Source organism: Vanessa atalanta, chromosome 26 (assembly GCF_905147765.1).
Source record: "Vanessa atalanta chromosome 26, ilVanAtal1.2, whole genome shotgun sequence".
Classification (NCBI taxonomy): Eukaryota; Metazoa; Arthropoda; class Insecta; order Lepidoptera; family Nymphalidae; genus Vanessa; species Vanessa atalanta.
Window position 1 is genome coordinate 1996210 of NC_061896.1, and position 23758 is coordinate 2019967.

At 33.3% G+C, this 23758-nt stretch overlaps 1 protein-coding gene across 11 annotated transcripts in view; it reads right to left on the bottom strand.

The window, feature by feature from the left end:
* Positions 1-2391: 2391 nt before the first annotated feature.
* LOC125074076 overlaps positions 2392-23758 on the bottom strand; it is a 77715-nt gene continuing 56348 nt past the window's right edge. The window contains exons 3-21 of one of the 11 annotated variants that reach the window (XR_007120086.1): positions 20113-20205; positions 18247-18350; positions 17191-17340; positions 16639-16768; positions 16108-16222; positions 14942-15059; positions 14316-14405; positions 13781-13904; positions 13549-13678; positions 13116-13219; positions 11540-11560; positions 11011-11187; positions 9872-9960; positions 9223-9320; positions 8763-8850; positions 7909-8124; positions 7211-7363; positions 3882-3977; positions 2392-2839 (exon numbers count right to left, since the gene is read on the bottom strand). Coding sequence is in view for 9 of the 11 variants with exons in the window: in XM_047685308.1 (XP_047541264.1) it covers positions 2791-2839; positions 7211-7363; positions 7909-8124; positions 8763-8850; positions 9223-9320; positions 9872-9960; positions 11011-11187; positions 11540-11560; positions 13116-13219; positions 13549-13678; positions 13781-13904; positions 14316-14405; positions 14942-15059; positions 16108-16222; positions 16639-16768; positions 17191-17340; positions 18247-18350; positions 20113-20205 (2049 nt within the window). In the remaining 2 variants the exon portion in view is untranslated. Of the gene's footprint in view, positions 2840-3865; positions 3978-7210; positions 7364-7908; positions 8125-8762; positions 8851-9222; positions 9321-9871; positions 9964-11010; positions 11188-11539; positions 11561-13115; positions 13220-13548; positions 13679-13780; positions 13905-14315; positions 14406-14941; positions 15060-16107; positions 16223-16638; positions 16769-17190; positions 17341-18246; positions 18351-20112; positions 20206-23758 lie in introns of all 11 variants that reach the window. The other 10 variants (XR_007120087.1, XM_047685313.1, XM_047685310.1 and 7 more) reach the window with 10 other exon arrangements.

Sequence of the window (23758 nt, forward strand, 5' to 3'; positions counted from 1 at the left end):
AAACAAATAGAAAATACAACAACATCACTAGTCAAACCCTTCGATGACTTGGAAATTATAAGACACATAGACAGGCTTAAACAACAAAGAAGTCCTGGACATGATAATATCCCCAACGAAGCTCTCAAATCCGGAAAATATTTATTAGCTAGACCTCTTTCAAATCTTTTTAATAAAATCCTCCAAGAGCAAATAGTACCTGCGAAATGGGTGGAGTCAAGAATAATACTCCTTTATAAAAAGGGCGACGCATCAGATATTTGTAATTACCGCCCTATAAGCTTACTCCCAACTATGTATAAATTATTCGCATCCTGTTTAAATAAGAGAATAGAGACAGAGATAGAGAAATACCAACCCGTGGAACAGGCAGGATTCCGAAAAGGTTTTTGTACAATCGATCATATCCATACTCTAGAACAAGTAATTGAAAAACATCAAGAACGCCAACAACCCTTATACTTAGCTTTTATTGACTATGCAAAAGCCTTTGACTCCATATCGCACGACAGCTTATGGCAAGCCCTAGAACAGCAAGAGGTTCCCATAACTTATATAAACATCCTAAAAGACATCTACAGCAAAAGCGTAAGCCGTGTAAAGCTAGACAGATTGGGGCCTATAATCAATATACGTAGAGGTGTGAAACAAGGTGACCCGCTATCACCTACAATATTTATAGCAGTTCTACAACACATTATGAAAGACCTGGACTGGAAACAAAAAGGTATTAACATCAATGGGGAATACCTTAATAACCTTAGATTTGCTGATGATATAATTCTCTTCTCAAAATCAGCTAAGCAATTAGAAGAAATGATAACAGATCTATGCGAAATAAGTAACAGTATAGGATTACAATTAAACACATCCAAAACTAAAGTAATGACCAACTCAATCCAAACACCTATATTAGCCAATATTTCACAGAGTCTAGAATATGTAAACAGCTATATATATTTGGAGAAAAACATTTCATTCAGTAATTTCAGACACAAGGACGAAATTGATAGAAGAATAAACAAGACATGGACTAAGTTCTGGAGTTTAAAAGAAATAATGAAATCAAAACTACCCTTGAAACTGAAAAAGAAAATTATGGATGGCTGTCTGCTTCCCTGCATGACATACGGATCACAAACTTGGATATACAATAACTATGCAAGGGACAGAATACAGAAGACCCAGCGTGCGATGGAAAGGAGTATTCTAAATGTAAGATTGAAGGATAAACAGAAATCAGAAGAGATACGCAAAAAAACGAAAGTGATAGATGCTCTCCAGCATATGAAACGACTAAAATGGAAATGGGCTGGTCACCTAGCAAGATCGACTGACGGAAGGTGGACAAAATTGGTCACAAGCTGGTCCGGTCCTAGTGGCATGAAAGCCAGAGGGCGCCCTAAAGAAAGATGGGTAGATGAAATTAAAAAAATTGCTGGAATAGACTGGATGAAGAAAGCACAGGCAAGGAAAACCTGGAAACTGTTGGAGGAGGCCTATACCCGCTAGGGGCCTTAACAGAGGTAATGTTATGTATATTTTTTATGTATTTTTCTTACTTTTCTATGTATGTTAAGGAATAAAAAGGGCTTTATTATTATTATTATTATCTTAAGCAGCAATTGGCCGATTTTGATACAACTCTTTTGATACAATTCGTCATTTTGTACCATTCGGATGAACAGGAAATTCGTAAGCGGACGGACGATGGAAAATCAAAACAAAAACTTTAAAAAAGGCATTTTTATTTAAAAGAACTGAAAATAAAATTACAAAAACACATTGCCAACATTTATAAATAATATTTAGTATCCACGTAATCTAATGCTTCAACAATCTTTACAAGAATACATTGTCATGTACATAATCACTTTTTTTATAACAAAATGAGAATAAAACGCTACAAATATATCAAAAACTATTAATACGATCGTCACCAGTTTTATTTTTAAAATATTTGTAGCAAAGTTTCAAAAATAACATATTCGAACACTCTTTTTTAAACTTAAAACACATCGATAAATACAAGAAACAAACGAACAAAATATGGTGGTGTCACTGGTGTTGCCATGTAATTAAATAGCAATTTTTATATTAAAAAAAGCACGAAGCGTGTTTTTATTAAATTTTATTGCACAATTTAACAACAAATATCATTTTGTGCGTAAGCACTTATAACTAAATCAACATTTATCTGTCACAGAGTAGCTATTTCATATTTATATATTTTGCTATATCGCACTTTTAAAGCAAAGTTATGGTTATTTAAAAGACATAAGTACCGAGTTGTGATGTTTACTAACAGTAAAATAACATTTAAAAATAACAAGTTTTTTTTATATTAATTCATCTTAAATAAATATAATGTATATGGTAACCTTAAATTTCATGTGTATTGTCGTAACTTCGAAGAAATGAGGTAGAGATTTTAATAAATCCTCCATGATTGTAACTTTGGCGTGATAATTTTTTTTAATGGTAACGTGAACGTTTGGAAATGGTTTTTAAGGTGGGCTCTAGCGATTCCTAAACTAGTCTAACTTTCGCGCCAATATGTGAGATAAAGCGGGAATAATTTTTTTTTTAGAAATTTTTATAAGGGAAACTACTTTTTATTCTTACAGCTAATATACAATTTCATATAATGTTTACATTTATAAATATATTTGTAAAAAAGCCTTTACAATGTATAAGTATAGTACATGGGTGTTGTACTTCGTTAATCTTAATAAATTAAATAATTTAAGTATATAGTTTTTAATATTTTGTGCTTAAGCCTGGCGAAGATCACAACATTCTTATGTTCTTGTCCGTGTAAGGTGATGAGATGTAAGCCCTATAAATAAGAAAATAATAATTAATACGATTATCATTAAATCACTTTAAAAACATCGAGTTATTACAGCATAAAGCACTGCAATGAATGTGCATTTATTAAACCAATAAAAACCTTGTTATTCAAAAATAAAATGTGCTCAAAAAAGGTAAATGCGTTATAGCTACGTTGGTAATTAAGGAGAGCATGCTTGGATAACATTTAATTATAATTTCAATGACCGATTTTGTTTATAATAATGTCAACGAGGTGTAAAGCAAAAGCGTCCTTATGAAAATGTTTCAAACGTTTCAAAGTCGTACAAACACGTATGTGCATTTAGGAATTTAACAGCTCGTTAATCGTAACTGAAAAACGTACGGTTACTGGTGTACAGACACGATTCGTTAAATATAGGAACCGGGCATTGACTTTTCAGACCGTTATAATGATTGGATTATTGTGTATTTATTAAATTCATTATGTATGTATATCACAAAATAGAAGAACGTTTATTGACTTTCATTTTTTTTTCTATTAGTCTGCTATTAAATTTGCTCTTGAAAAAGGCAAAGACGATAAATACACAGACAATTGCCATAGACAATGTTATTAGTTTCGACCTGTCTTTTAAAAAACTTTTCTTCATTAACAAAGTTTATTCATAATATACTAGAGACAGATCTACATTATAATGAGCGTTGTAGTAACTTGAAAAATGATTAAGAACACAAGACTAAATATATTAAATTATACACATACATTTGCTAGAGTTGTTAATTAATGAAATTAATGATTGCCATAGAGTTGATAGGTCGAGAGTTTTTTTTTAAAGTAATGATAAGTTTGTCTATGATAATTAATTTCATACAAAGTTTACATAGAAGGTTAAAATTAATTGCTGAAGAAATTTCTCTATCCATAAAGCAAAATAAGGACATTAATAAAAGAATAAAGGACTCAATGATTTGTCTATCTCATATAGTCCACAGATACAACATAAACATGCCACAAAAAGGCAAACAGATTATAAAGGCGACTACAGACTTTAGTGTTTTTAGACCTGAATAGCTTTGATTTTTTTGTATTTTTTTTGTTTTATTTTTCTTGCAGTCTTCTTGCTTAGCTGGTTTATTCGCTTAACACTGGGAGCATGGATCTAGAAGAATAATTATTAAACATTATTAATAATGACATATATTAATAAACTATAATTTAATATAGATATATTGCAGCTACAACTTTTAAATTACAAAAACTATTTAAAGCTTCTAAATGTTGAAAAAGCAAATTAAATAAGAAAAGCACGTTTTTTGATGTATTGTTTCTAATGACATATCAGCCATCTTGTTTTTGTTTATTATTAAATATAGAAATAAACATACAACTAAATTTATTTAAAATTAGCTGCTTCTATACCATTATATGCATGTCAGCTTCAAAATATTAGGAAAATACAACTAAATTGTATTTGCTTTGGTTATGGTTTACTTAGATTTATAAGATGAGTTTATAAGATTTGGTATACAATTTCAACTCCAATCGAATGGTAAAATAGTGCTTGGTAAATAAAAATTACGAACACTTTTTGGAAACGAAACAGTTCTGTAGAAAATAGTAATAATTCTTTATATCGCCAATGTTCAATGAACCTTGAGAACTAAGATGTCCGCCTTTAGTTACATTGGCTTCCTTACCACCCAAACCGAAACATAACAATATCAGGTTTTGCTTTTTAGCGGTACAAGGTGATCAGATGGTGATACCCAGAAGAGCTTGCACAAAGCCCTACCACCAAGTATTCATATTTTAGTGACTACAAGTCAGTTTATAGTCTTAAATAAATTTATAATATTTCATAGCTGACAATAAAACATTGATTATTAAGACGACACTAGCGCAAAATTAATAAAAATACACGAATTTAAACTAACATTAAACAATACATTTTTTTTTTAATAATATTAATTTCAGTTCAATTCATCGGTCACTAAATTTAAACATTCAATAATATTGAATGGAATTATTATTCTTAATTTTCATAAATTGTGTGATAGCTACATAATATAATTATTTTCTTTTTTTTTTTAATAGTGCATGCGCTAGTCACGTCACTGTAACATATAATAGCATAGAGATGAACGATCATGACAAAGACTAAATATATATATTTCTAATTATCAATATATTGAGTTTTATCTATAAAATATATATTTTTTCGTTCTGGCTTTTATTTGTGCCTAGAGGGCACAGATTATTTCGTTATAAAATATTTAGTTATGGCACTGTCACTTATTTGACAGTCATCTGTCAAAATTATTTTTATTTGATAATCGAATTGTATCGAATCTTTTTGAGAATCGAATGAATCAGTTATATTATAATCGATTAAATATTTATTCATATTCGTTCATCTCGAGACAACAATAAAAGCGTTTTAATATTATATGAACTAAATGTACCTTCCATTTCCAAAACTATGGGAATGGGACCTTGGCAGCATTGAAAATTAAAATATTCGTAAGCAATATAGCGAAAATGAATAGGAAAAATGTTTACGAGATACACTTTATGGGAGAGATACGTTTTTATAGTGACACTTTACCGTATCAGAGAACTCTACTGAGATTTATTACAAAGATATCTTTTTCTCGATTCTGTTGTAAACTATTTTTAAGTTAATTTAATTTGACAGTACTAAATAACATAAAAAGTGAAAGGGATGGCAATATGTGCTATCTCTTTCTCTTAACAGAAAAGTTTAATAAGATTTTTACTTATAAATTAGTTCAAGAGAAGCATGGAAAAATCAAATTAAGAATTAGTCAGTATACAACAGAACAACTACCTACGTAAAAAACGATGACATTCGATCATTCAAACTGATCGTGGAATGATTGAATGAAAACCGGTTTCAACTATATGATATTTTGATATCTGTATACGTCTGATAAATTACAATGACAACCCGCTGACTGATTTAATTCATTCAGTCGAGTTCTCTGTCGTTTCGGATCTCGTAAACTATATGTATGTTTTAGCCGCTTATTATAAGCAACTTTTAAACAAAAAGTTGTTTATCATTGGTAAAATAATCAATTACTAGAAAGCATGATTACTACTTGATTGTAAAATATTACATTGATTTTTTTTTTAATATGTTTACAATGAGAATTTTCAATTAACCGTGCTAATTAAGAATTAATAATTTTTATATATATGGAGCCGTATATAATTCTAATTTAATTTTTAAATAACACAGGCAAAGACATGTAGTACAACACGCATTTTTACAATTGTAGAATTTGAAATAAACAACATATGCATTCCTTTTGGAAATTGCTGTTGATAAGATTCTTCATCAGCACGATGTTATTCATAACTATATAAACTAGTAAATACCAGATTTCATTTACTTCATTTTATCAAAAAACAGAGACTTAAAATATCTCTTAAATAGATTAAAAATCGAATGGCAAAATCGATATGAATCGATTCCAGTGAAATCTGGTTTGTGGCACACTTACCATACATTGGTTACAATCAATATATACAAAGCATGATATATATTATTATATATGTAATGTATATGGATTCTAGCTAGCTATGTCGTTGGTTACCATTACATGTCGGACTCGTATTCATTGGAAGGCAACCAGATAAAATAAAATGTATACATAAATACATATGTTAAATAATTACAACAAATTTATTAATTTTATCTGTGGAATTAATATTTTTTCATTTTGACAGATAATTTGGCGCCAATATTAGATGTCACTTTTATGATTTTATATTTACTTTTAAATATGTATTTTTGAGTACTTCTTATATTTAGTTAATTAAATTGTTTATCAATCCTTATTTACAGTATATCAAGCTGTTATATTTAATATTTTAAAAATATTATTGGTATTTACCTTTAATAATAATAATATCAATAAGAAAACATTAAATTTGTTATAGTAAGTACTACAGTATTAATAATTATTATTTTTGCCTATAATAATAATATCACATAAATATTACACTCACAGGCGGTTGTTGTAGTCGACTAAATCACCCCACTCACAGCAACACTGAATCGTGGCCGTGCGAGTTATAAACATACTTACAATTGTACACAGTAATTCTACATCGTAGGCAGGAGCACATACATGTGGTATTACTAACTGTGGATTTACTCAGAATTCTGTCACGTGACTAGTAGAGGAGGCACATGTACAATACTAGTGATGAATCACTAAATCGTAGTACAGCTCTCAGTGTGTGTATACTTACAATTCATTGTATATGTACGTGGCAGCCCCAAAGACGCGCGACTATACCGTCGAGCACATCGGTGCGTGTGTGTGCGTGTGTGTGCGTGTGTGGGTGTGTGTGTGTACTCACAGCTCCATGTCGTGCACGGTGGAGCGCGCGCAGGGCTCGGGCACGCGCACGTGGCAGTGCTTGTGCACGCGCATGCGGCAGTCGCGGCACTCGTAGCCCTGCTTGCCGAGGCGGCGCGCTACCGTCTTGTGGCACACCTCACATACTGTGCCACTGCGGACAAGTATCGTCATTTGACTACGAGCTTGCGTCAGATGCGACGGTAATTGCGCAGCATATTCAGTATCATTCATATGTAACCACGAAGGTAATTCGGATAGTCACATTGCGCGATTACCTCCACTAAACCTCTAGAGAAAAGAATCTTAATACTCAATGCACACGATGCTTGATCGACTACAGTACAGTACAGTACAGCTACTTAAAGCTTACTAAGTAAGGCTATCTAAATACATTTTATCACACTAATGAACCCGAACTTTATTTTTATCGTTTGAAGCACATCCGTATATTGTATTTTATAGTCGAGAATTTTTTATCACGAAATTAAACCTAATTTCAACCGACTAAATATATTGTTATCTTTTTCTTAAATATGTCATTAAAAAGAGTAACAAGACGTTTAGTCCTGTTTAATTAATCAGATATAACTCAGAATAGTAATATTTAGTTCATTTTAATAAAAATAAATATGAGAAGACTTAAAAATTTTATCTCTTTAAAAGTAAAGATTAAATTATTCCATAATAATCACTTACCCACTAAGATGTTTAGCGATGAAAGTATGTTCATTATAAATATGCAGTTTCACACCCTTCCGCCGCCATCTTGATCTTTGTGCGACTGTCAGTGGTACCAAGTAGTGTTTCTTAATACCGGCCTCTATGGTCTCCAAAACCAGGGTAGAGGCCTCATGGATGAAGGTACGAGCTGATGCTGTACTGAATCCGGAGACTTCGCTAAGGGACGATCTACTGGGTTATTTTTTGTAATGGTCACATATGACATGAAAAATAATGATTTGATTTATGAAATAGTTTTGGAAAATATGTAATCAGTATAAAAGTTGGACATTTTGAGTTTGACAGGAAAAAACGTATGAATTGGCAATGAAATATGTAGAAGAATGAAAAGTAGAAAAAAGAAGGATGATCGAAGCGTTAAAAGGGGAGAATAATTCAAGAAAATTCATGCATTTTAAAGAAAATTAATTATAGAGAATGATTATGACAAACCAATGTTACCAGATTGCAGAGTGCGTTTATCCCCAGCGTGAGTGTTGCCAGATGAAAAAAGAGAAAAATTCACATTTAGTGCTTTGTTAAAAATATATATTCGCGTTCTATATATATTATGTATATAAATTATTGTTTTATTTTTTAAATTAGGCAGTACAGCCTTGTTGCTGTTATTGAGCTTAGTAATTATAACTACATTTCAATCGTAAGTTACTGTTTTAAAGAAGTTTTGGCTTGTTAGTGCAAAATCATCAAAAATTTTAAATTTGGAAATGTCTATGATGGTATTTTTAATTAAATTTTAGAATAAAATATTTTTATAGTGATGGCAACTTCGATTAAGTACCGTCAAACAAAACTATATTAGTGCAAACCTTCTAGACGTCCTTGACTCGTCTCCAGACTGCGCGGGCGACGCTCCCGCGGAATATACGTTCCTATTTGGCAGTGTTAAGGCTTTTTCTGTAAAATTAATAAAGCAGATGTTTCATAAGACCGAATTCTTATTAAGAAAAGTATTTGATTAAGAATCGACTTCGAAAAGAGAGTACTGTTCGAAATAAACAGACGACGTACAGATTTGTAGATGGCGAAAAATTTGAATATGATCTTATCTTATCTTTTTTAAAAAATACCTGAAATTTACATGTCGGGACTGTTAACTGAGAATTGTAAGCACGTTTAAGTGTTCTCTTTCGAATCCGAGCGAATGCCGTTCTATTGGAATATAATACTATATAAGAGCCGCTACTTTAATATCTCCAGCGCAATCGGCTACGTTGTTCGCAATCAAAATCATTATCATGACTTAAATAAAACTAAAGTTAAATTTACCATGACTGTTTCTTTCAGCGCTGATGCTGCGTATCCGTTGATTTTCCATCTCCGCGTCTTGTTCTAGGGACTGGCCACGAGTTCGCGACCGACCCAATCTGGAATTACATTTTTGATATTAAATATGTGTCCTTAATAGTTATAAATTTGCCAGTAAATAAAATTACGTAATAAAATTACGCATTATTTTGGATGGTTATTTTTTTTAATATTTATTTTAATATCGAACTTAGTTTTTATTTACAAATTATATATTGAAGGATTTAATTGTAAAAAGTAAAATTACACTGAACGCCACTTATATCTTCTACGACATATTTGACATAAACTCATAAATGGGTGCCATTTTAATTAGGTATATATAAATATCAATGTACAGTTTAAAAATTGAACATCATAGTTATTTTGGTTGGCAACACATTTCATTGTAAAGAATAAGCCTATACACAAATGACCTTATTTAGTTTGAAATATAAAATTGACTATTTAACTATTCAATTATTTAATGAAATATCTTCTCACTCACTAACTTATATAAATATCTCCAAATCTTTATTTATAGATAAAATTGAAAAAAAAAATTTAACTCCTTCACCAACAAAGTTAAACTTAAATTGTCCAATACTTTTATACAGCAGACAGTCCTTACCTTCGTTTAATAGTTCCAAAGAAGTCACGTTTTCTCTTTTGCCTCGGCAAGGGTTCTGGGGGAGCTTCCTGGTTCACGAAATCGCCTTGCTGCTAGCAAATAAGCACACAAGAAATATAGCTGTAGTATTCAACCAAAGAGTTCGTATGTCACCGATAAATTAAATTTATAAGACTAATTAATTTATTAAGCTGTTGCGTTTAACGTCATGACTGTATAAATAAACATAAATACAAATAATTTCATAGATTAAAAACGCAAATCTATAATAGCAGGCATACATAGTTTATTCCAACTAAGAGGACTAAAACCAAATAAAAACATTTAAAATCTAATTGACGCGATATCATTGGTCGAGAGCTTAAGTAATCTATGATAATCACTATGGATTTGCGAAAAAATTGCGTATATTTGACGAAGCCGTTATCGCTATTAAGAGAAGTCAAATTAAAGTGGATATAAGTAGTTAAGAAGAATAGCGTTGTATTATTAATAAAGATATATTAATCAAGAACCGTTAATAGTGTACAATATAGCGAAGCTATTTGTAAATTGAATGGAATACGTAAATCTAAGGTTTGTTTAAATTCATTCTTACTCGAACCGTACCAACCAACGCGAATGAAACCGCTGTCGATAACAAGTACTACTATTATGATATTACCTTTTAGAATGGAACGCCTGACGCTTGTCAGTGTTACCAGTAAGACAACCGACGTTATTTAACTTTTCGTTGTATTAATGGTTATTTTTGACGAAATTGGTGCTAAATATAATGACATATTCATGGATGTATTTATAGATCTATAGAATATAACCCAATTTGTATAGTTATGAACAAGAAGAATTGATGCTTATCAAAGTAAAATATGATTTTATGTTGATGTTGTATTTTTAATGTATTGATTTTGTATATAATGTCTAAACTACACGAATGGACATTATTATTTTTATTTATATTTTGCATCTTAATTTTAATTGATGTTTAAGTTTTTATTCAATACAATGAAACCAAATTATGTGGTTAATGCAACTAATATATTATTATTAATTTTTAAATAAAGCTCAATGCTTAATAGTTGAGACTTAAGAAAGAATATTTCATGCAACAATTAAAAAGGAAATTAAAAAAAACACACTTTTACCATCTCAGTGTCTCCATTAGCTTTGGCGCCATTTTCCTTTATCCTCACACTTTTGGCGGGAGATTGATTAGGGGTGGGATGTTTCTCTTTAGGTTTATCTCTGATCTCAAGGTTGTTTTCCATAGCTTCTCTTTCAACCTCGATGAATTTGCCGGAGTCCGTTAATTCCACCTTTTTAGGGAGGTTTTTTTTTTGTTAGTATGACAACACTGCACACGGGTATAATAGGAATTTGAGATTTTTAAATTAATAAAATTGTTAAAAGTATTTTATTTATTAATTTTGTTATTTGAGTATAATTATTAAATTAATTAATTTAATTGAGAAATATTTACTTTAATTTACTTAATTTCTATATTAAAAATCTCAATTTTCTAAAAAAAAAAATTAATAATGGGAAACGAAAATCATGCTCAAAGAGGTTATTAGTTAATATTCTTCATAGACTTCAAGGGCAATAATTACATGAAGATAAACAGGCAAATGACGTATCAATCATTGCTTAAATGCAAGGGAATCTCACCTTTATCGACTTCATCGGCTCCTGCGATGTTTCAATTCCACACAGGCATGCGAAAATAAAATCAATTATATGTTAATTCACTTCTAAATAAAACACAAACAAATATGTCGCACGCCAGCTCAATCAGTCATTCATTTAACAGCCGAACTTTCTAGGAGAGTCTAAAGCAAACTATAATATGAACTGAAAATTTACTAGCGAATGACATTCAGGAAGCTTTTTGAACGACGCCGTTTAGTAAAATGGCTAGGCTGTTGATTGAAAGGCTAATTAAATTTGGTTGCGACATACATACATTCTAATTACTTAAAATATGATAGAGCAAATAAATGATTTTTTACATAATAATTTAGCAGATCATCATCGTGACAGAAATTAAATATTTGATCTGAAATAGGTGTTCTTTCTTCTCATCTTCTAATTTTATTTATAAACTTATACAAATTGTTGTAAATGTTAGATGCATAAATGGTCATGACAATGTTGGTGATTGACAACGTTTGAGAGTATTTCTGAGATTTTGCCGTATAAGAGAAGCCCTTGTGAGGGCTCAGATAGATGGACGTCCTATGTGTGTCTCAAGCAAGAACGCACCTCGGTTAAGATTAGGAATGCAATTAAAACTGATTGTTATTTATCTGCGATGTTTAATTATTCCAAAATTTTGGAATTACTAATATTCATAAGTCGTGAAAGAATTTTTTTTTTACATATATTTTCGTGCCATAAAGTACGTAAATGTAATTAATGAGTTTAGAAATAGGTTGTCTTGACTCTATTCATGAAAGTTGTTTAATAAATTAAGATAGTTCAAAGCTAGTAGAGACTGAAAATTTTTTTTTTTTCGATAATTCTTCTTTATATGTTTTATAATATTCTTATACGAGTAAGTGTGAATAGAAAATAAAACCATAATTACATATAAATACAGATGCATATTAACTATGTATCTGTATTTATATCGGCATTTCCTTTTAATGTACCCAACGCGTAATTTTAATTTCTAGTATGTTTTGGGGGACTGGCAAGTGGGCCACCTTATGGTAAGTTATAACTGCCCATAAATATTGGCGCCGTAAGAAATATTAACCATTCCTTACAACGCCAAATAGCCACCAACCTTGGGAACTGAGATGTTAAGTGTCTGTTGTGCACTGGTTCACTCGCCCTTCAAGCCGGACTACAAATTAATAAATATTACTGCTGGCAGAGTATACGAAGAGTGGGTGGTACCTACCCAGATGGACTTACCAAAGCCACCACCACGTAGAAAATTCCATATCTAAAAATCAATGAATCAGGGCCAACTTTTCAGATAGTTTCCAATAATTCTTTATTGAGTGAAAATTTGAAAATATTTAGTTTAATATTTCTGATAGATTTACGACATAATATTAAAGTTTAGTATCGGCGGTGTTTGTAAGAGTATCGGGTTGAAAGACCTATTCTGTTATATTTATTAACTACTGATAGATTGATTTTTATGCATTTTTTTATATTTTTGGTTGCTCTTGCAACTCAATCTTTAACAATCTTAAAGTTTCCTGTTTAAGAACAGCTTCTATATAATACATACCCTTTGAACGGAGTGTATGATGAGCGTGGATTTGTTGGCTGCGCTGGTCGGACTCAGCTCCAGCTCCCGGAGAGCTGACTCCGTGAGTTGGCTGGCGTCGTGCCCTGGACGGATATAGAATAGTTCCACGTTGTCCAAATTTATTTCATACTTAATGACACGATGCCCCAGGGGTTAGTTGAGGGGACTTATTTAAGTAACTTCTCCCCCTTTTTGTAGGAGCAAATATTTCTCCCAATAGTAAGAAGTCACCTTGGTCCTATGTCCATGGCACGACCTTCTACCATCTAATTCATATCAGACATTGTATTTATGATGACATATTAACTACTTAGTCCCATAATTTTTCGCTTTGATAGCGAGATATGTAGTATTTAAAATTGCAATGAGTCAAAAAAGAAAACTGACGGTTTCCTCAACAATAGTCTCTCACCGTTCTGCTGGAAGGTGGTCTTGGTGGTCGTGGTCAGTCTGCCCTGCGGAGTGACGGTGCGAAGACTCTCCTTGATCTTAAAGGGTTTCGACCCTATATCTGGTATGTCTGCGCCCTCGATGAATAGGAACTGAAAATAAATTGTCATGTTATGTCATCTTATAGAATCTGTACAACCTCTTCTCTGAAACTTTTTTTTTATATTGAATTTTAGTTATTTATACAAACTCACCTCTACAGTGAGGCTCCCGCTGACGTCATGCTCCTCCATGGGCCTGGTCTGGAGCCCGATCTGTTGCCTCTGAGAGGGCGCCGCCAGCAGCTCGTCTATACCCACCAGACCCAGACCTAGGAACCTGTGTAAAAGTACATTGTATTTTACGAAAACCGTATCTACGATATGAATCACAATCTGGACATCATATTTTTATATAAATTATTCAAATGCAGATCTATCGGTTCTGTTAGTAAAGTTGAAATTGAGAACTGGAGACTACAAATTCCGTACTTTTGGAAACCGAGACCCGTTCTTATAGGATTAGAAGTTTCATTGGAAGTTAAGTTTAAAGAAATAGAGTATCTTTGGTTGCACTGTGTGGAAAACGTTCTGACAACTTATCTGGCCTCTCTCTCGAGAGATCACTATAGCTACACTCGATCACGAGGAGATTTTTCACGAACTTTGTCAATATATAATATAATGTAATATAATATCTCGTTGGAATATTTGGAATAAATAAAATATTAACATAACATAGTATTTATACCTGTGTTGCGAAGTCGTGTTTCCGGGAGACGGGGGACTACTGCGGTCGTACACTTCGAAGAGCAGTTCTGCTGTTTGTGGAGAGAGATCACTGAAAACAAAATATAAGTCGTTATATAACAAAAGTTTTTAGTTTATTAAGTATTTTATTATATAATTGTGATGCAACTTCCAGTGCAAAAGATCTGTGCACCAATGTGAGATAAACAAAGTAAATAATTCGACAAAGCGTTTTGAGATTGGACAAACATTGGTTATTATAGAAAAAATATTGGCTATTGGCAGAACCAATCAACGTGATTGTTATGCTACAATTATTTCAATAAAAACTTATGGTTATTATAAACTTGATGCCCATGATAACTTAGTATTGCTTCATAGGTGAGTTCAGATTCTCATTTCATAACAGTTGGACCATATAGGCTCACTTATAGAAGAAAAAGCGTTAATACCAACTATAAGTACTTAGTAACAGACTTTAAGAAGGTTCCACTACTGGGCAAAAACTCTGTGCTCTTGAAGAGTGTCAATTCAAAGAGGTTCCTCACGATGTTTGCCTTCAAAATTCAAGTATTATAAGCACAGGCCGTTATTGAAGCCTTTGATTAATATTATCTATGCACTCACAATAGGAAATGTTCCTCCCACTGTGGGCTGGTGGTGTCCTTCTTGAACGCAGTTTGATTCCTTTGCGGAGGCTCGTCCATCTCAACCACGCAGTAGGGGGCAATACATCCAGCTTTACCTTTAAGATAAATAATTAATTGTTACACTAGCTATCCGTCAATGCCTCACACGGGTACAATAGGGGTCTATATAAACTTTTTGTTTTAATGTAAAATCAAAAAAAAAATACTATAGGTAATGTTGAATAGTCGAAGTAGGCTTTTCTCTATTATAATGTGCATGTATTATACATTAAAATCCGTTGCGTGGTTTACAAGATCTAAGCGTACAAATGGCGAAAAGCGACTTTCTTTTGTAAACATACATAAACATACATACATAAGCAGCCCGTAAATGTCCCACTGCTGGGATAAAGGCCTCCTCTCCCTTGAGGAGAAGGTTTGGAGCATATTCCACCACGCTGCTCCAATGCGGGTTGGCGGAATACACATGTGGCTGAATTTCTTTGAAATTAGACACATGCAGGTTTCCTCACGATGTTTTCCTTCACCGCCGAGCACGAGATGAATTATAAACACAAATTAAGCACATGAAATTTCAGTGGTGCCTGCCTGGGTTTGAACCCGAAATCATCGGTTAAGATGCACGCGTTCTAACCACTGGGCCATCTCGGCTCGTTGTAAAAACAATTATATTTTTTCATAATAATATATTAAAAATATTTTCTTTCTAAAAAGTTTCATTTAATTGATTTCCCTTTAAAAGATATAAGTTTTTTTTTATATAAAGTTGACTTTGAATTCTATTCGAGGAAAACAGTAACTATTGAGTTTTTATTCAATTTTTTTTTTCGATAGAATCTATAATAACACGAACAGTAGAGCTATTCTGTAAGAAGATGTTCGAAATCCACCGCAGATACTCACTCATACGAGCGTGAAATGTCCGAATGTAATAATTGTCTGTAACAATTATAAAATTGAAAGTATACTCGTATCAAAATGACGTATCACCGAAAGTCGTTTGTCAACATTTCACGAGTGAGTATCGCACTACTGGCCTTTACAATAAATTTGACCCTGGCGATTGAAAAGTTCTTATAAGATCGAAGGTACTGTGCATAGTGTCCTATATTTTGATTTTTAAAGTATTACGTTATCACTCACCACCAATGTCCTTGGCCCCCACCACTTTCACTAGCAGCCGCTTGTCTCCAAGCAGTTGGATACATCCAGCTGTGGAGTTCGGTGTTGAAGTGTACATCTGACGGTCTTGATGAAGCTGGAAATCAATGCGTAGGCTTTTGAGTTTTACATCACCGTTTAAAGCGCTTCATTTAAAAGGAAGAATTTCAGTAGAACGTTGCTACATGTAACGTTTTTAAGCTCTTCGACGCTAACAGGTTTTGAAGTATTTGTAAATACTTTTAATTTTTTATTTATTTTCATGGACTAATTAATATGTCAGCACTCAGAGAAATTTAAACCAGTGGATTAATTCTTGGGCACCATATGGGTTTTCTTGTGTCAAAGACGTTAGAATAAATAGTAAAAATTGCGTAAGGCGATATTCACGGCACGGTGAGTCTACTCTTCTCTGCTTCCACATAGATCGAAAGATAAGATATTACAATTCAGTGCCTTAAATTATTGTGCTTTATCTAAAGACCCCCCGTGAGCAGGGCAAAGCGGTGGTACCATGGAGTCGTAGTGCAGCGGCAGGCGCGGCGCGGCGTCGGGCAGGTGGCGGCGCAGGCGCGGGCACGTGGGGTAGCCCGCGAAGGTGAAGAACAGGTGCGTGTTGCGCAGCGCACTCACCACGATGTCGCTGCAACGCATCGGAACGCATCGGGTCATCGGAAAGTGCACGGTAAGGTAAAACGTTAGGTTCGGAGAATATGGAGTTATTTATTTATAGATAAAGACTAAATGCAACCGTAATGACAATGACAACAGTTATATTCCTACTGTACTAATGTTTTCCGATGTCGGTTTGTAGCACTTTTTATATTATTTTAAGTCGACAAACCAAGGTATATGAGCCCCAGGTGCATATAATGCCTTTCACTTCGATCAGTTTATTTAAAAAAAATCAAATTCATAAGGGAATCGGGAAATTTTGTTTGGCTCGGAAATATTTTTAGCTCACCGATATGTATTGATAGAACCTACATTTATATAAATAGCCAAAGAACATATAAATATTTTGTTCATTAAAAAAAATAGGTTGCATTAGCGACGGGTATTTACCTAATCAACTGCTGTAAGTCGCTCTCAGCGGCGTTCGGCCTTAACGGGCCCACCGGTGCGAGGGCGACTTTGACGTCTGGCCATCCGTCACACTTTAATTCACCAGTCAGCTTATCCGTGATGCATGTGACGTGGAGACGAGCTCGGAATCTGAAAATCAAAAAGGATAACTTTTAGACCATAAAATTCGGCAATTCCTATGCGATGCTGATGCGATCAGAGTCGGATCGTATTATAATCGCATCGTTAACAAGATCAATAAGTAGAATCGGTCCTCAGTTACGATAAAGCTGAGGTTAAATTTCTGTCACCTCATCATTTTAAAGGATTTGTAGTGCTTCAGTTTGCAGAGTCAGCGAGCTACATAAATCTCAAGCTTCATCGATATAAAAACTAAGATTTGATGGTACGGATACGACCAGTCTAAAAGACACTTAGCTTCGTGTTTGCTTTTATTCTGTCCAAATAGTTTTGTTTTTCACTCCAGATAATTGTATGTTAGAGAAATTAAGTATTTATTACAGTAATCGCCAATAACGTCAATAGCGCAATGTTTACGGGCCGCCTAGCGATGTAAAAAGTCGCAGGATCTATCCCGACCCCTTGGGCTATTGTCGTCCCCACTCCTAAGGGGGGGGTAAATATGAATATAAGTAATTCCTTAATTAATTTGGGGCATTGCTAGTATTTATTAAGAAAAAAGAAAATAGTATTTTACACACAATAATCTATCAACTATAAAGTTATAAATTACTTGGTGGTAGGGCTTTGTCCTAGCCCGTCTGGGTAGGTACCATCCACTCATCAGATTTTCTGCAGCCAAGCAGCAATAATTTGTACGTCGTGGTCCGGTTTGAAGGGGAAGCTAATGGAACTACACGTACAAGGGACATAACATCTTAGTTCCCAAGGTTGGTGGCGCATAGGCGATGTAAGGAATGGTTAAAGTTTCTTTGGTGCCAATGTGACCAGTTGTTACTAGTTACTGTAACGTGGCTGCGTTTATAAATAGGTATCCTATTTTTAATTAGTTATAAAATTCAAATGATTTCATACTTGTTAACATTAACCCTGTAGTGAGAAACTTCGACTTTTTCACCTCGTTGACTGAAAGCCTTCAACTGGAAGGCGGGCATTGCTTCGCAGTCAGATGTTATAGTCTGGAATTTAAATAAAATTCATTAATTTATACATTTTGCTTAAATTTCAGCATTATAAAGATAACCCATTACCGTATTCAATGAACGGAAGATGTATTGAATGATTTATGTATCTAATTGAACTGCGCCGCTCAGTAATATGGCTAGGCTATTGATTGAAAGGCTAATTATATATTTTTAAAAGGCAGGGCTACGTCTACGACTGTTGCCGATTTGTCAATGGGCTGTCCTATCTAATGCATAAAGATTTTTTGTAAATTTGCGAAAAGCGCGTTCAAATACACAAATTTTTCAGCTTTATATATAGTTAGTAAAATATATACTATAACGACAATTTTTTTTAAAGTATTAAACTATATAAAATTTTCGTTTAAACTGAATCGGAATGAAAACAAATGAGCATGACAATATATAATTGGACCACAAGTTTCGGGGATTTATTTGTACGTATGTATCTTACAAAAAAAAAAAAATAATAATGCCGATAGAAATAGATGTTTTTTTTTATTTGTATGATACATACGTACAAATAAATCCCCGAAACTTGTGGTCCAATTATGTATTGTTTTTCACTGATAGACAACTATGTTATTTCCGAGTACTATAGAATATTAATTATATATATATAATCTGGAGCCAAACCAGGATGGGTTGCTATTATTATATATTTTATAAAAATAAACACCATACAAAACTACCACTCGTAAATACTTTCGTCATACAACAAATTGATTTAATTCAATGACATTAGTTGATATAATTCAATTCGGTAAGTCGTATAATTTATTAAAATGCTGGCAACATTGAATTATAATGACAGTCAATTCAATCTGTCACAATTGAATCTTCCGCTCAGCGGGCGCGGCTCGTAATTTATCAGCAGATACGGAACTTAGTCCCAAGCTTATATGTATTAAAATGTTTTAATACAATACAGGAGACGATGACTCCTGGATGATGATGAATACGGAAATGTTTACATACTGATGATTGCGGGTTCTATTCCAGGGAAGCACCACTGAATTTCTATGTGCTTAATTTGTGTATATAATTCGTATCGTGCTTGGTGATGAAGCACACGTGATGAAGCTTCATCACCAGTGACCGTTGTCATTGGAGCAGCGTGGTGCAATAAATTGCAAACCGTGTCTTCAAAAGGAGAATCTAGCCGCGGGAAATGTACTGGCTGCTATTATTGGTTACTATCGCTGTTTGACGTTAGAATAATAAACGAATGGGCACCTACTCAAAACTTCAACTAGTAAATTATATCTTTATTTAAAAAAAAAAAAACGAAGTTTAAGAAATAATTTTACCAAATAATTTATAAATAGTAATAAGTAACGTGTACTTATCTCGCTCGTGGGCTAAAACTTCTCTCTTAAAAAATGTTAGTTATATGTCAAATTATTAAAATATTTGTCTCTGATTAGCAATCTATTTTATTTGTCAGTACGCCAGAAGGCTTTGTAAGACTTGTTAAAGACTCTACCGTACATAATATTGTACTCTTCATATATCTATATCTCAAATAGCGAATGAAGCTTTTACGTCGAGTCCAAAGGTTGTCAGGAATCGTTATACAGCAATAAGACAGCCTTTGCACATGTTCCCTAGCTTTAGTTATAATTATTTTTGAAACGAATACCCTTTACGCGGCTTAAAATTCGGTAGTGTTTGACGGGGAATCTTCGATTACCACAGACATTTTTAGTCGAGATAGCCCAGTGTATCTCAGCTTGTTAATAATGATCGTACTCACCACGTCATCCTTAGTGTCGCACTCACAGAATATGTTTGATAGGCTTGGCGGGTGGCTCTCCAGCGCTCGTACGATTTCAACCCCGACGCCTTGCTGAAAATAAAATATTGTTATATTAATAAATTATATATATTTTTTTTAATTTTATAGGTAGGCGGACAGTCTATTGGTACAACCCGCCCTCATTACCGCCCATACTAAGAAATACGAACTAATCCTTATATCGCCAATGTACAACCAATCTTGGGTACTAAGATGTTATGTCCCTTGTGTCTGTAATAACACTGGCTCACTTACTCTTCAAACCGGAACCAAACAGTACTAAGTATTACTATTTGGCGGTAAAATAGCTGATATGCCACCCAGTTATTACCGTCTTTATCATAGGGCACGTGGGGCACGTGCCCAGGGTCCCATCCTGAGAGGGCCCCGAAGAACCAACAATTTCCTTTACATGTTTGTGCTCACGTTGATGTATATATTCGAACAAATAACTAAAATATTTGTCAAAAAAGGCTATAAAATAGTCATAAGACTGTACAACCAATTACATTCTTACTAATTTACGAAAATTATCGCACCGTTTATTGGAAACTATACTTAAGGTCTGGCCATAAGCAAATTATTGGTACTTGGTAGTAAATATCTACCAAAAGGGCCCCCAATTTCTGGGTGCCCAAGGGCCCCAGCATAGCTTGAGACGGCTCTGCACTCAGTGCTATTAACTGCAGTTACTTATTTGCTAACATTATAAACAAAAACCTTCTACGAAACGCGCTTGTTACATGAAACTACTGTAGGTGAATCGCTGATGCTGCGATCCGCCAGTTCCACATGCGACTCAGATCGACGAGTCCTGTTCGGCAGAATATAGTTTTCGTAATTAATTATTAATTTATATTAATCATTCAATATCTGCACTTTACATTGTTCAGTATTGTCTCAAATTATTGTAAGGTTCCCATTTTAAAGATCTCCATAGATGTGTAGAAAAATAAAGGGGATTCTTGATTGCAATTTACTGAATTGTTGCGATTTAATGAAGATTATATATTATAGAGCGGAAAAAAGTGACTGGCCGGTTAGAGAGCGGTACGATGGATGTATAAGAAAAAAAAAATATGAAAAACGTAAACAAAATTAAAGGAGTTGAAATTGGAATACTATTTGACATTAAATTTAAAAAAAATGTTTCATCACTTTCGCGCCTAGAAGACTTGCAGTTTACAATGAAATGGAATCAAAACAGAACCTGTCATAGGTTTAGAAATTCCTAATAATCTTTTGAAGTTTCGCGATAGTCAATTGTTTAATGACGTAGTTATTATATTCATTACTAGCTTTCATCCGTGTCTTATCGTGTTTCTGATCGTTCGTAGGTGTTATTATTAAGAAATAGCCTGTCTTTCCATGAAGTTAAAGCTTGCTTCCTACCAACATTCATCAAATTTTGTTTAGTAAAAAAACTTAAGTCAGTCTACACCTCATGGCCAAATAGGGGTTCATAGTTTGTAAAAGAATTATATTACTCTAAGAATTCCTTAAGCCCTAATTTATTTACTTTATTACAGAGACGAAGTCGTTTTTGACAATCGAGTGCATTGTAATTCACCGTAACTGACAAACTTTAACTGTAGTAACATAAAATCTCTTCGGAAACGCTGGGTTATATTTTATGACTGTGATATTTTTCGATTGAGTCTGGAAAAATTGTGAAAGATTTTAAAGATAATGGATTATGTAATAAAATTTACTTGGTGGTAGGGTTTTGTGCAAGCCCGTCTGGGTAGGTACCACCCACTCATCAGATATTCTACCGCCAAACAGCAGTACTCAGTATTGTTGTGTTCCGGTTTAAAGGGTGAGTGAGCCAGGAACAAGGGACATAACATCAGGAATGGTTAATATTTCTTACAACGCTATTGTCTATGGGCGGTGGTGACCACTTACCATTAGGTGGCCCATTCGCTCATCCACCTACCGATATCATAACAAAAAAAACAAATATTAGTTTAACATAAAATTTATGTGATTTATTATATATAAATCTGTTATATTATGCACTGAAAACAGTTCTCGTTTAATATATCTTTATTTATAATATAACTTTACAACTTATAACCGCTTTAATTTTACTTCCAATAACAATATCGTTGATACTCAAAACGTCATTTTTTATGACTCCATATTGAATGTCATAAATTATTCCAGCTATCGACCAATGATATCGCGTCGATTCAAGGTCAAAGTTGTTTATTTGTCTTTACGCGTTCTGAAATTGAAATAATCTATAATTATTTCCAAAAAATTAGATACAAAGAAAAATCCGCAATCATATTTTTTCTATTTAATCTCGCGATCAAATACCTAATATGTCCTTATCCAATAAACTAATAATATACTTTACTCAAGTAGGCTTTTATAAGCACTTTTGAATTTACAGTGTAAACTCAATATAACGACACTCAAGGGACTGTGTGTATTTTGACGCTACAGAGAGTTGTCGTTAAATGGAGAGAAGAAAAATCCCATCAAAAACATAAATGTAAAAATGAGAGCCAAGTCAAATATTATGATATATACCTTGGTTGTTGTCTTCAACGACAAAAGAAGTGAGATCTAAATTTGTGCCAAGTTAAATAGTCCTTTCTGAAATTTATTTATAACTACATAAAATATCATTTCTTCTTATAACTTGGGGTAATATATTGTTGCCTAAGGTCTGTATTGGCTTAAATTTAATTGATAAAAAATTACCAGTTTCAGATTTTTTCCTTTATTTGGGCCTAATTATCTACCTGCATGCAAAATTTGAACTTTCTAGGTCACCTGGAAGTGGATTATAGTTTTGATCTATAGGTAGGTAAGAAGATTATATTAGCGGTGAATGAAAACATCGTGAGGAAACCTGCATGTGTCTAATTTCAACGAAATTCTGCCACATGTGTATTACGCCAACCCGCATTGGAGCAGCGTGGTGGAATATGCTCCAAACCTTCTCCTCAAAAGGGAGTGAGGCCTTTAGCCCAACAGTGGGAAAATTTACAGGCTGCTAATAAAATAAAAATAATATTACTTAGGATACTACATAGTACTGGTAAAGAACGATAGAAAAAAATTTAGAACACTTTCGAGGTGAAGCCGTGATTCGACTAATTTACCAAAATTTTACTCCAGACATTTTACAGACATATAAACGAACACGTACAAAAGATGATCGTCTTTTGTCGTCTTTGCTCGCGTCTCATTTGGCGCCATCACTGTCTGGCTTTACTTGACAGATTGTAGACCACAGATACTATAAATATTGTCTATACTACACAGATTATTAAGATTAATAATCTTTGTTCTCTGAAATAGTACACATTTAATATATTTGAATTAAAAGCAAAAAATAATAAATATATAGTAGGTACTAGTTGTACGCACGCGGCTTTACGTTTAAGGGATTTTTGGGAGGGAGTTTTGTTCATAAGGAATTCTGTCTAATTCGGTTCAGTGGATTGGCTGTAAAATCGTTTTAGACAGACAGACAGACAGACAGAGTTACTTTCGCATTTATAATATTAAATAAATAAATAATAAATAAATAAATATTGGACAACATCACATACATTACTCTGATCCCAATGTAAGAAGCTAAAGC